Raw genomic sequence first — 11,180 nt, 5'->3', positions numbered from 1 at the left:
CAAGACGGTGGAAGAAAAAAGTAGGAGGCTAAATTAAACAGGAGTTTGCAATTCTGCCCTGGATGGTGCTGGTCAAGTCTTGCAGAGTGTGCAAAAAACTACTTTTTCCCTACACTCCCTCCAGACTGTACTGCACAGATTTCAAGTAGCCTCACAGCTCCTCTCTCGTTGTGACGCAGCCACGAAAGTGTGTGTGCACAAAGGCAGGGGAAGGGAGAAGGAGAGAAGGGAGGAGGCTCCCTGCACAAGGAATGGCAGCACTGCACCCAGGAGAGGCACAGCTGGAAAGGGCTTTGCTTAAGAGTCATGTTGCCCACTTACAGCCTTGGGCCACAACCCTTCGCTCTGCCCGGTCATGCGGGATGTCACCAGCATACGTATGTTCCCATTGCAGACTCCCCTCCAGCTGGGATGTGACGGCTGCATCAGGCATCTCTGTCCCTCAAAGACATGCTGCAAGGACTGCTAAAGGGACCAGGAGGTAAATTTTGTCCTGGAATGCAGTCTGCAAAAATAAGCACACAGATTTTTTTCTAAATCCTGGTAGACAAGGTTTGTCTTATGTTGGCCTGAAAGTATCTATCTCTGGTGGGGATACCCTTCCATCCCCCAAGCAAAGGAGTGGTACGAAACCATCTAACACTTCCCTTTCAGTAAACACGTTCAAAGAAGCTGGCACAGCAGAGGAAAACACAACATTCATTTGCTTGCTCAGGCTCTGGTGAACCCAGTTCTTGGACACGGGCATTATTATTTCAGTGCTACCATGGAAGCTACTGCGCTCCCAGGGCTGCAGGAAACGGGCAATGGGCCGGGAGAATGTCTGTGCATCAGCACCACGCTCCCATCCATCATCCTCACCGATGGTGCTGCGGCTCCTTCCCCCTCCCAGCACCTCCTGCACACAGGTCCCAGGGCATCCTCGTCCATGCTCTGGGAAACACTGGAGCCACCACACGTGTTGAGACCGTCTGCAGTACCCAGCTCTGGGTCCAGCCATGCAGCCAGGAGTGGGGTGCAAGCTGTCCCTCTCCTACCAGGATGACCTGGTGCAAAGCCTAGGAACTGCTGTTACGAGACACTGAAGCCTGGCAGCTAATTAAAGCTGGGGAAAGATTCAATAAAAATTGCAACACAGAAAATTATTATTCACACTTTAATTTTCCAGTTGAAATAATACAGTGAACCTGGCTGCCAGTATCATCAAGGTCAGCAGTAAAAACATAGTCACCACATACTCTGATCAGGAATAGTATAGGAGACCCCTGATTAAGGGAAAACAAACAAAAGCTATGGTAACAAAATCCAGAACAAGGACTAGAAAGCAATCAACGATTACATTCTCGAGTGAATACCTGCAATTATAAAAGTTAAATGATGAAGGGTTTAAAAATAAATATTTAAGGGTCTGTTCCCTCAAAACCATTTCAAAGTATGAAGAAAACGCTGCCTGAACTTTTTTTCCCTTAGTGCAAGATCATGTACATCAGAGTCGATGTTAATCAACGATCACTGGTTTGAGGTTAGGGCTGTTTATTATACCACTGCCCTTCAAACAGATTTAAATGATTGCCACATACCTCAAGGAAAATTGATAAAATGCCTATGTCAAGTTTTGTGAAAAAAACCATACACCCTCATTAACCACATCAAAATCTGAAAAGAGTCTTCATAACTCGGTAACAGCACAGCAGCCTGATAAATACACGTCCTCGGACACAACGCAGCTTACTCTTGCAAACAAAATCCATCCTACAAGCCACTCTGCTTGCTGTAAGAAGGCAGCAATTACACTTGTCAGGGGTTTGATGAAGGGGGTTTGTTGGTATAAGTTCGTCCAACTGTAGTTTAAATAGGTGAAATTCTCATGGGGAAGGGAGAGATGGGCACAACTTTTTTTCTTCTTTTTTTCTTTTTTGTGGTAAAGAAGCTATCACAGTTCATACATATGAACAGCAGATGATCTGGCAATTGTACTCAAAAGTTGCAGTCCACCAACTCTAATAGTGGACTTCACATAAAAACAGTCCCATAGGTAAATCTACAGGACTAAGAACAAACTTTAAAAACATTACTGAAGACTAATGTATGGGGTCAAACCATTAGACAAATTACACACAGAAAAGCTATTTATATTTTATATCATGGAAAAATCTCAGATTAAGAACTTGTGATAGCTACACCCACAGAAGTTATTGACAACAGTAAGTTGAAGATGATATTGGGATCAAAACCAGCTGCAGCCTCTTTGACAACATTTTTGAACGGTTCTGTAAACCAGCAGAGAAATATTCTATGTACTAAATAATTTTTTAAAATAGCCCTATACATAATTATGACATGAACAGACAATTTTTGCAATGTTTCTAGAACTGGCCATGTGAAATCTAACTGGAAGGCAGTCATACATTCCTGTGCGTGTGCACAAATACTATGTAAAAACATTTCAGCTGGCCTTAGCTGCTTGCTTAATTCTCAGGAACATACCTCCATCTTAGTGCTCTTGCAAAATTGTTAGAATGAGTCATCTTAAAACAAACAAACCAACAAACCCAACAACAAACGCAGCCCTTCGCAGGAGCTTTTAGAGATGACTGAAGGCACAGTAAATCCATTCTGAAGTAACTCATCGTGACTAACCATTGGTTTTTCCATGATGCGATAAAAATTTAAAAATCCCCCCAAACCTTCCGGGTATTTTCAGAGACGTGGCTGGAGGACTGGTTAGGGTGGAGGGCGTCCCACAGAGAGTAAGCGTTGCTGTCCTGGGCCACTGTAACTGAGGTAGTGCAGAGACCTGAGCTGGGTCTTTCACAACCATCAGCCTGCAGAACAACTGGTCAGTGAAATTCATCTCCTTCGTTAGCACCTTAGTATGAGCACTGAAAGTGAAAAGTGTCCTTCTGAGGGTCTGCTACATGGGGTTATAGGACTATAGCACCTGTTGGGAACAGCAATGTGGCTCCCCTATGTATCGTCCTTAGCTTTTGAGAGCAAGGTCTCAGAACAGCATACATGAATACTGCTTGCAGAAATACAGTAGGTGAACAGTAAAGCAATTTATTACCATAACTTCAGCAAGATTTATAACAGTTTTTTCTCTTCGAACAGATATTGCCCAAAAATGTCATTAAAAGAGGTTGGTGGGATTCAATTTCTGAAATAAGCTAGGTGAGAGATCACATAGTTAAATCTTTAACTAGATGCTAGACGCATCTCAAATGAATATATGAACTTCAGGATGACAAAGTCCATATGTCATTGTATCTCTAGACTAATTTATTTTATAATGTGAACCATCATGGGCCAAACTACCAAAACTCTGGCACTCCCAAGTCAAAAGTGACTTCATCTCTCTGTGAGCTTGGAAATCCACCTGGCAAGAATCCACTGTCTGAAAAATAACTGTTCATTTTGCAGAAGGAATGGCTATTAAGAAAAAAATCAACCCCATCATCCTTGGAATATGTTTCAGAGTTCCTAAATTCAAGGCCAAATCTTAACGCTGGCTCATGAGCAGATTCTGCGACGTATAAAAACAAAAAAACAAAAGCCCAAATGTTCCCGGAGGAAAAAGCTGCATGAAAACGCCCACTGCTCTGGGGCCTCGGACATGACAGTTCCATGTGAGTGGTTGGAGGTTTATGGTGTGGTATCATTTTCAGTTCCTGGCTTGTCCCAAAGGAGCTAATTTCTCCACGGTTCTGCCATGCATCCTCACCTCATCCTGCCACAAAGCAAAAGTGCTCCAAGGTAGGGAGCCCCTATGGCATTCATACCGATGGCTGCCAGGGTTTCTCTGGATGTGGGTTCCCCGGGGGACTCCCGAGAAAGAGAAAACTGCTGTAGATTGTGGAGTTTCACACGGAAGATGTGATCACTTGCTACTTCTGATCAATTAATTGTCGCTTCTCTCAAAATCAGAAATGAGGATGCTTTCTTCCAAAGCAGGAACGTCAGCATTGATCTGTGGCAAATAGGCGTTTCTGACCCACAGTATCCTGCGGAAGAGTTGGTTATTCTGTTTGTACAGGCACCACAGAAAAAGGGAAATGGCACCCAGCATCACCAAGGTCACGAGAACGGCCAGAGCTGCAAGCCCACGGTATGATGCTGAAGGGGAAGGACAGAAACTGTTATTAAGCAAATATATTTATAATTGTATATAATTCTAAATATAAACATATACATGTTCTATGGAAAACATATTATTACCCCTTATACGTCACACATTTTAAATTACAGGTTTAACAGTGACAAATGTTACCTCACAAAATATTGGCTCAAAATGTGTTATTACTACTTATAAAAAAATATTAAGAAAGTACAGAAGAAACTTACATTTTGCAGAGGGTTCTGTTGCATTGATATCTGAAATAGAATCCAGAATGGTCATAGAATTACCCATAGAGCTAGGAAAAGTTACGATGTATGTAGTCATGGTAAAACTGATACTGAGAAGGCAATCCACCTAAAACCATACTAGAGCAGGCTGTTCTTTAACTTTACTCATAACAATGGGATTCCAACTGGCCAAGTTAAACATGACCTAAGCTGTTATCTAAAATCCCTTAAATTTGGTGGAATATATTAATTGATATTTGTGCAAGGATGAGCAGGAGCATTTATCTACTTTTGAAAGTGCAAATGCATGAGCGGATCTGTGCAGTGGTAGATTAATCTAGCCGTTGAGTCCAGCAGCGACTCGGGCATGTCGGGTGGGTTCTCAGAGCACTTCAGCTCTCTCGCAGACCCACATTCCTACCGACGTGGTGTCTGTGCAGCTCTCCCAGGCTGCGCCTGCCTGTCCTACGGGGTCTGTGGAGGTCAGCCTGATGCTCTGCCATATGAAGAAAGCCCGAGAGAACTGGGTTTGTTCAGCCTTGAGAAAAGAAGGCTTAGGGAAGACCTTATCACCATGTTCCAGTATTTAAAGGGTGGCTACAAGGAAGATGGGGACTCCCTTTTTACAAGGAGTCACATGGAAAAGACCAGGGGTAATGGGTACAAGTTACTCCTGGGGAGATTCCAATTGGACACAAGAGGAAAATTTTTCACAATGAAAACAATCAGCCATTGGAATAATCTCCCTAGGGAAGTGCTGGATTCCCCAACATTGGACACTTTGAAGATTCGGCTGGACAGGGTGTTGGGCCATCTTGGCTAGACCATGCTGTTGCCAAGAAAGGTTGCACCAGATGATCCTTGAGGTCCCTTCCAACCTGGTATTCTATGACTCTATAATTCTCTGCACATGGCTCACCCACACAGCAGAAAGTCTACCACAGTCGGCAATAACGCAGCGGCTGCCCAGGTTCCTCGACAGAAGGTTACCCTGGCTGGCTGGGTTTTTCACAGGTATTTTTTCTAATACCAAGGGACAGAATTATTTAAATGAAAACTAAAAGCAAGTAAGCAAGTGACAAGGAACACATAAAATAATGGTTAAAAGGACACAATTGCCTTTTATGGAAGAACATACCTGCATCCATTTTACACACAAATCCCTTTTTTTCTCTGCATGGAGATAAATGCCAGACTCCATCTGTGGTCCTCAGACTGATACAGAAATTCCCTTTGAGATGATCAAATTCAGGCTCCCTGATGCCCCAGTTAGAATAATTTAAGGGAGAGCCGTCAAACCAGGAGATTGTCTCATCTAAGGGCAGAAGTTATAAATCATTATAAAATACCATAGTGTTTTGATAATTATCTCTGTTTCAGTTGGACTTACCCTCACATAAATAAATATTGAATTAAAGAATGCCAGAATTTTGTCTGTTTGGCCACTATATTACTTTTTTTTTAAGGATTTAAAAATATCCTATGTAGTTGACACAGAAGACAGCCTGTAGTGCTTCTCTAAGAAGAAAATAAAGGCATTCCCATAATATGCATACGTACTGAGTATTCAGAATACTAATAAGTAACGATTACAGAAAGCTTGACTGGTTTTACTACATCATAAACAGGTAATAGGCAGCGAAAAAAATCTCAAAAGATAACAAGTGTTTTAGAAGATGGTTACACCAGCATTCAAATAAAAACCAAACGAAAACCCAAACCAGATGCTTACACGCAGTTCTCTTCCACCCAAAACTTACTATCTGTAACAAGCAGGATGTTCAACCAAACCATTTGCACAGAATAACCAAAACTGTGCAATTCTTCCAGAATGAAAGCATTTTCATCTTCATCTTGAATAGTTAGGAGATTTGATCCTACGGATTAAACACAGAATGAATTTTCAAACAATCCATGCCATTAAACTGTAACATTGCATTTCAAAAACTTAATATTATGAGCCTTAATTGAAAAGCTTAAAAAGTCTGGTTATGTGTTGTAAGTTCTTAAATTTGCAGTTAATATGAAAATGCCTAGGCTGATATAAAACTGTTCTCACATGATTTTAAAACAAATTTGAAGGGAAAGAAATGCATTTTATGTGTTATTCCAGAAATCAATATTTTCACATGGCAAGGAACCTTTTTTTGAAGTATGTTGCCTCCAATTTCATAGTTGGCTTATGAGCTCCACTATCGTGATCTTGAACTAGAGAAAACACATGCCATGATTTCAGTCATTTCAGAGAATATATATTTTTTAAGATATTACAATGACATTTTGTAGCTACAGAATAATAACTTACCTTGATTTTTGCAGACTTCATAGGCAGTATCAAAACTTGTGCCCTGCAGAACTGTGGAAAAGCTGTAGCAACTGTTTTTGAATTTGATCCAGGGAACATTTTTTTCTGAACATAAGCCTTTATAGGCAGAGAGTTTCTTTTCTGTGATAGAAATAACAGCACAGCTTTATTGGCACAACAACATACACATTAATATAACATTCCACACACTGTTTTGGAGTAATGCTAATAAGCATGTTATTGCGTTATGCCTCTGTTTTTCAAAGTGAAAATCTAGTGGTTGTATATATTTGTACTAGAACAGTAAAGCTGATTTTGTTTCTGATGAAAAACTTTGCCAGATTGCAACAGCAATATCGGGACAATCTAATGAAAATTGATGTGCACAGGGAGTTATAAGGAAACTACGGGCACATCAGAGCACTCCGGGCTGCCCAGCATCTCCCAGAGGGCTGGGGATTTCCAAGGGCTGCAGAGCTTCTCTCCACTAAGCCACAAAGACAACTTAATGCCAAATACCACGGCACAGAGGAGAGCCTCCCATCGGTAAGCAGCAGCCAGCCTCTCCGGCGTGCAACGTGCTGCAGCAAAGAGTCCCTCTGACTCAGGGCAGCTCTACAAGCTCACTTTGCAATACCCTGCATCACTTTTTGGCAGTGCTGTAGGTTCAGCTGTCACCTATGGTCTCACAGGCGTCCTACTTTGCTGCAAAATACAACTTTTAAAAATTAAGTAAACCTTAGGCTATATATGATTACATAACTTGACAAACAAATCAGAAAATTAGTCAGCTTCGCTACAAAAATCATGCTAGAGAATAATTTTTGTCTTGAAGGATTCCAAAACAGCTTTCTTCTCAACAGATGCAAAAACTACAATAAGCTGTAGGTGAACCCCTGGTGATCAGTACCACCAGATGGGAAGTATTTTGAGAACTGGATGCTGCAAAAGACTCTGCAGTCCTGGACTGAATGGAGCTCCAGACCTGAATTCTGGATTCAAATGAAGCCCAGGTAATTGACAGGTCATTGCAGGAAACACAACTTATTTTAGGATACAGGAAAATATTCTTATCTTTAAAAAAAAAAAGTTGCAAAATCTTTTATAGGCAATCAGTGAAGATGTGATTCTGATTTTTCACTTTGCTCTAAATGCTTCCCTTCTCCCATCCCACAGGTAATTGCAGCAAACTGAATTTATTTCCCTTCAAGCTAGGTTATTAGCGATCATCATTTTTCACAGATAATATAGTGTTCACTGAAGAGACAGAGTAAGTAATTTTCCTGTTTGTTTTCTATTATGAAAGTTCTCTTTGCATTCTCCTACAGACCAGACCTGATGGCCAATATTTTATGGGGAAAAATTGGTTTCACAAAGAAGAGAGACGGGAAGGAAATGCCAGAAATCCACTTCAATTCTGAATAACACTATCATCATTGCTTAACCTCAAACCAATTAATTTCCTTTCATATACTTCCACTGTCAATACACACATTTGCAGCTGCAAAAATTTAATATAAAACTTAACTCTGACTTACTAGGTGGCACATGGCAAGCTGCTCCTTGCAGAAGTCGCTCGCAGTTAGCACTTTTCCAGTGCCCCGAAGTATCAATGTAAACACAGCTGCCAAAGGCCTGGGACTCGTCGTCTTCCCAGAAGGTAAACAAAGACCTAGTCCCATCCGACCATTCAAAGTTAAGCCCGTTCTGCCAAAACAAATTTCAGATTATCTTTCTGATATGCTTTAGCACCATACAAGTTCATCTTCTTCCGGTGGCATCCTCACCAGGTATTACAGAATGTCTTTTACTTTTCCGAAGTCTGGGTGGATCCAGAAGGATCTACAAAAGCCAGATCCAAGGATCCTCCCAACTTACTTCTGGGAGACCACAAACTACATCTAACCTGCTGTTTTCAGCAAGTGGTTATTTGGGCCATTGAGCAACTAAAAATGAAACAACATGATTTCAATGTTGACACTACAAGAGATTTTTTGTGTATTTTAAAATGTTTTCTATGGCTTTTAGCTTTCAGTAGTCATTGCACTGAAGTGGCTCTCATTAGTTTTATACATTAAAATGGTTAGGGCTCAAGCTTTCCAGGGTTTCATTTCCAGATGCAAACTTCCTGTGACTTCAAAGGAGTGACACAGCTCATTAGCTTGTTACTGGAAAAACTCCTTTGCAGCATCATATTCGTAGCCAGGGAATCCACTACGTACATCCGAAGTGAACAGCCCGATCCAGTGGTTGTATCCCAGCCGATTCACAATGACCGTGAGGAAAGCTTGGTGATACCGGTCTGTGATGCTGACCAACTCCGCCCCATTTGCCATGCAGGTTTTTAAAGCTGAGGACCATGTAAAATTCCCACGTAACAGTTTATACGTTCTGTTTCCATATTCTAAAGTATCTGGCACAGGGTACATTTCAGATGCATTGATGACATGTCTGGATGTGTCTGTTATAAACAGCAAGAAAGGATTTCTTTATTTTTTTAAACAGGCAGCTTGAACATAGCATAACAGCTCCTAAAAAATCAGAACTATTCTTAAAAACAAATCTAAAAATTGCAAACTCTTTGGTTTCAGAAAGGCACTGAGAACTTTAAAAAGAAAAAGATGATGACTACTAGAACAGTATCTGAAATTCCACCACAGCACAAAACTCATCACAGGAGCGAAAGAGTTTAATGTATAACAAAAAAAAGAAAACCTGGATGGAGTTAGTTCCACTCACTGGATCTTTGAAGGTCAGTAAGAAACCACCTGGGACCTGGGCATATCCCAGATGTCCAATAGCAGTGGGCTGCGGAGTGCTCTTATCCCAGATACCTTGCACGTAATTTAGATTACCTCTTTTTTGACCCATTATTTTTAATAATTTCCAAGATCAGTTTACAGCACAAAGTCTGGCTTCACAAATAATTGTATTGGCACAACTCAGGGGATGGCAAACTGGGGCTCATGGTAGAAGGAAGTGCTTGGGAGCTTCTTGAGCTCACCTTTACTATCCATGAGCCAACGCAGGGAAGATCACAGTACTGGCACTTAAAGAGAAATCCTCTGCGCATGGAGACTCAAATCTCTTTTTGATGATAAACTAACAGAGCAATGTCCAAAAAAACGAAAGGAAGAAGCAGACTTTTTAGATTTAAGAAATAGAGAGTCCCCCATAAGAAAAAAATCAGGAGACAGAGACCATCTTCACCCCAGCACAGTCTGTGATGCTGCCGTGCTCGCTTTTCTGCAGGAGGCAAATGCCTTTGCTAATGTGTATGAATGCCCACAGTATACTTCAAACAAGACTACTAAAATAAAGCAATGCCTCAGTTTTAATCCTGTTTGTGTCTGGATTAGTTACTTCTGTCTGTAAAACTTCTCTGTGATTACAAAGTGGTTGCTTTGCTATGAGGTGACGTGCTTTTAGACTTGGTTCCCTTTATGACTAAGAGAGGAGGAGTGTTAACAAGCATCTTAAAATAGTAAGTTAATTTATCATTTGTCATCCACAAATCATTTAAAATTAGAAATTTCTAAGCAAGAAAAAGTTCTGCTCTTGAGCTAACTGAAGCACGCTATTTTATTCCAGCTTTCAGTGTGTGTCACTGGTTAAAAAAAGAAAAGGCAGGAAATGCAATAAAATGCTGACACAATCCTAACTCAGGCATCACTAAGAGATCAGAGCCCAGTTCAGATCTCCTGCTGATTTACTTCATTTTAGTCTCCTACAGAAAATAATTCAAAAAAAGGGAGACAGGATGCGGACAGGATGGCAGAAGCAAAGCACTAGCTCATCTTTCCAGGAATTGACACATTTGTTTGGACGTTTGAGGAAATTTAGCAGTTCACCACTGCCAGCAAGGGGCCGTCTCGCTTCTCCCTTCCTTGCTTCTCCGCTCTTCCAGCTGCATATTCCCATGCACAGGTCTGGTGTTTGCCTGACCCTGCACTGAGCCGATGCAGCCTGGGAAAGCTGCACAAAGTGACATCAATTGGGGGGGAGGGGGAAGGGAAAAAAAAGAGACAGGAAAATTTTCTGCTGAATTAGCAAGCGGAACTGCCTGATGGTTTGGGAGAGTGCCACGGGTGTCACACAGGGGAGGCAGGACTGGTCCCTTCACCCCCAGGAGCACTCTGCTGCGCGTGGGGCAGGCGGGCAGCACTGAGCCCGGGGCACAGCGTGTCCCCCCCATCCCCACCGCGCTTCGGCCGGGGCCCACGGGTCACGCTCACATTCACCCGGCTGGGAAATGTGGGGAGGGTGCTGAGCGCCCAGTGCAGCCCCAGTCCCCGCCAGGCGCCCTGCAGCGTGGCCACCCTAAAGCAACAGTTTTCCTTCCTGCCTTTTAGAGCCTTTTCCATCTGTCTGAAGCAGCAGCAAGGGGTTAAAATACAAACGTTCAGGAGGTAAATGAAACAAAACAGCAGGAAAATGCATTTATTTATTTTTCCTACGCTGTGTGCACGATTACTCCAGCACTCCCGGCAACTGTAGTTCATAATAAATGATGTCAAATACAGCTATGGTT

At 41.9% G+C, this 11,180-nt stretch overlaps 1 protein-coding gene across 4 annotated transcripts in view; it reads right to left on the bottom strand.

The window, feature by feature from the left end:
* Nucleotides 1-1,142: 1,142 nt before the first annotated feature.
* The window catches only part of PLA2R1 (phospholipase A2 receptor 1), a 44,402-nt gene continuing 34,364 nt past the window's right edge, over nt 1,143-11,180 (bottom strand). For 3 of the 4 annotated variants that reach the window (XM_087734006.1, XM_087734005.1, XM_087734007.1), the window contains 7 exons: nt 8,872-9,110; nt 8,188-8,356; nt 6,650-6,790; nt 6,105-6,221; nt 5,483-5,659; nt 4,342-4,371; nt 1,143-4,113 (listed from right to left, as the gene is read on the bottom strand). In XM_087734006.1, the coding sequence (XP_087590132.1) occupies nt 3,899-4,113; nt 4,342-4,371; nt 5,483-5,659; nt 6,105-6,221; nt 6,650-6,790; nt 8,188-8,356; nt 8,872-9,110 (1,088 nt within the window). In that variant the 3' untranslated portion in view covers nt 1,143-3,898. Of the gene's footprint in view, nt 4,114-4,341; nt 4,372-5,482; nt 5,660-6,104; nt 6,222-6,485; nt 6,553-6,649; nt 6,791-8,187; nt 8,357-8,871; nt 9,111-11,180 lie in introns of those variants that run through there. The other variant, XR_015699152.1, reaches the window with a different exon arrangement.

Source organism: Nipponia nippon, unplaced genomic scaffold (genome assembly GCF_047370975.1).
Source record: "Nipponia nippon isolate SJK-2023a ecotype South Korea unplaced genomic scaffold, ASM4737097v1 scaffold_5, whole genome shotgun sequence".
In the NCBI taxonomy this organism is placed as follows: domain Eukaryota; kingdom Metazoa; phylum Chordata; class Aves; order Pelecaniformes; family Threskiornithidae; genus Nipponia; species Nipponia nippon.
Note: the sequence above shows the minus strand (reverse complement) of the source record. Positions and strands in the feature narration are given on the sequence as shown.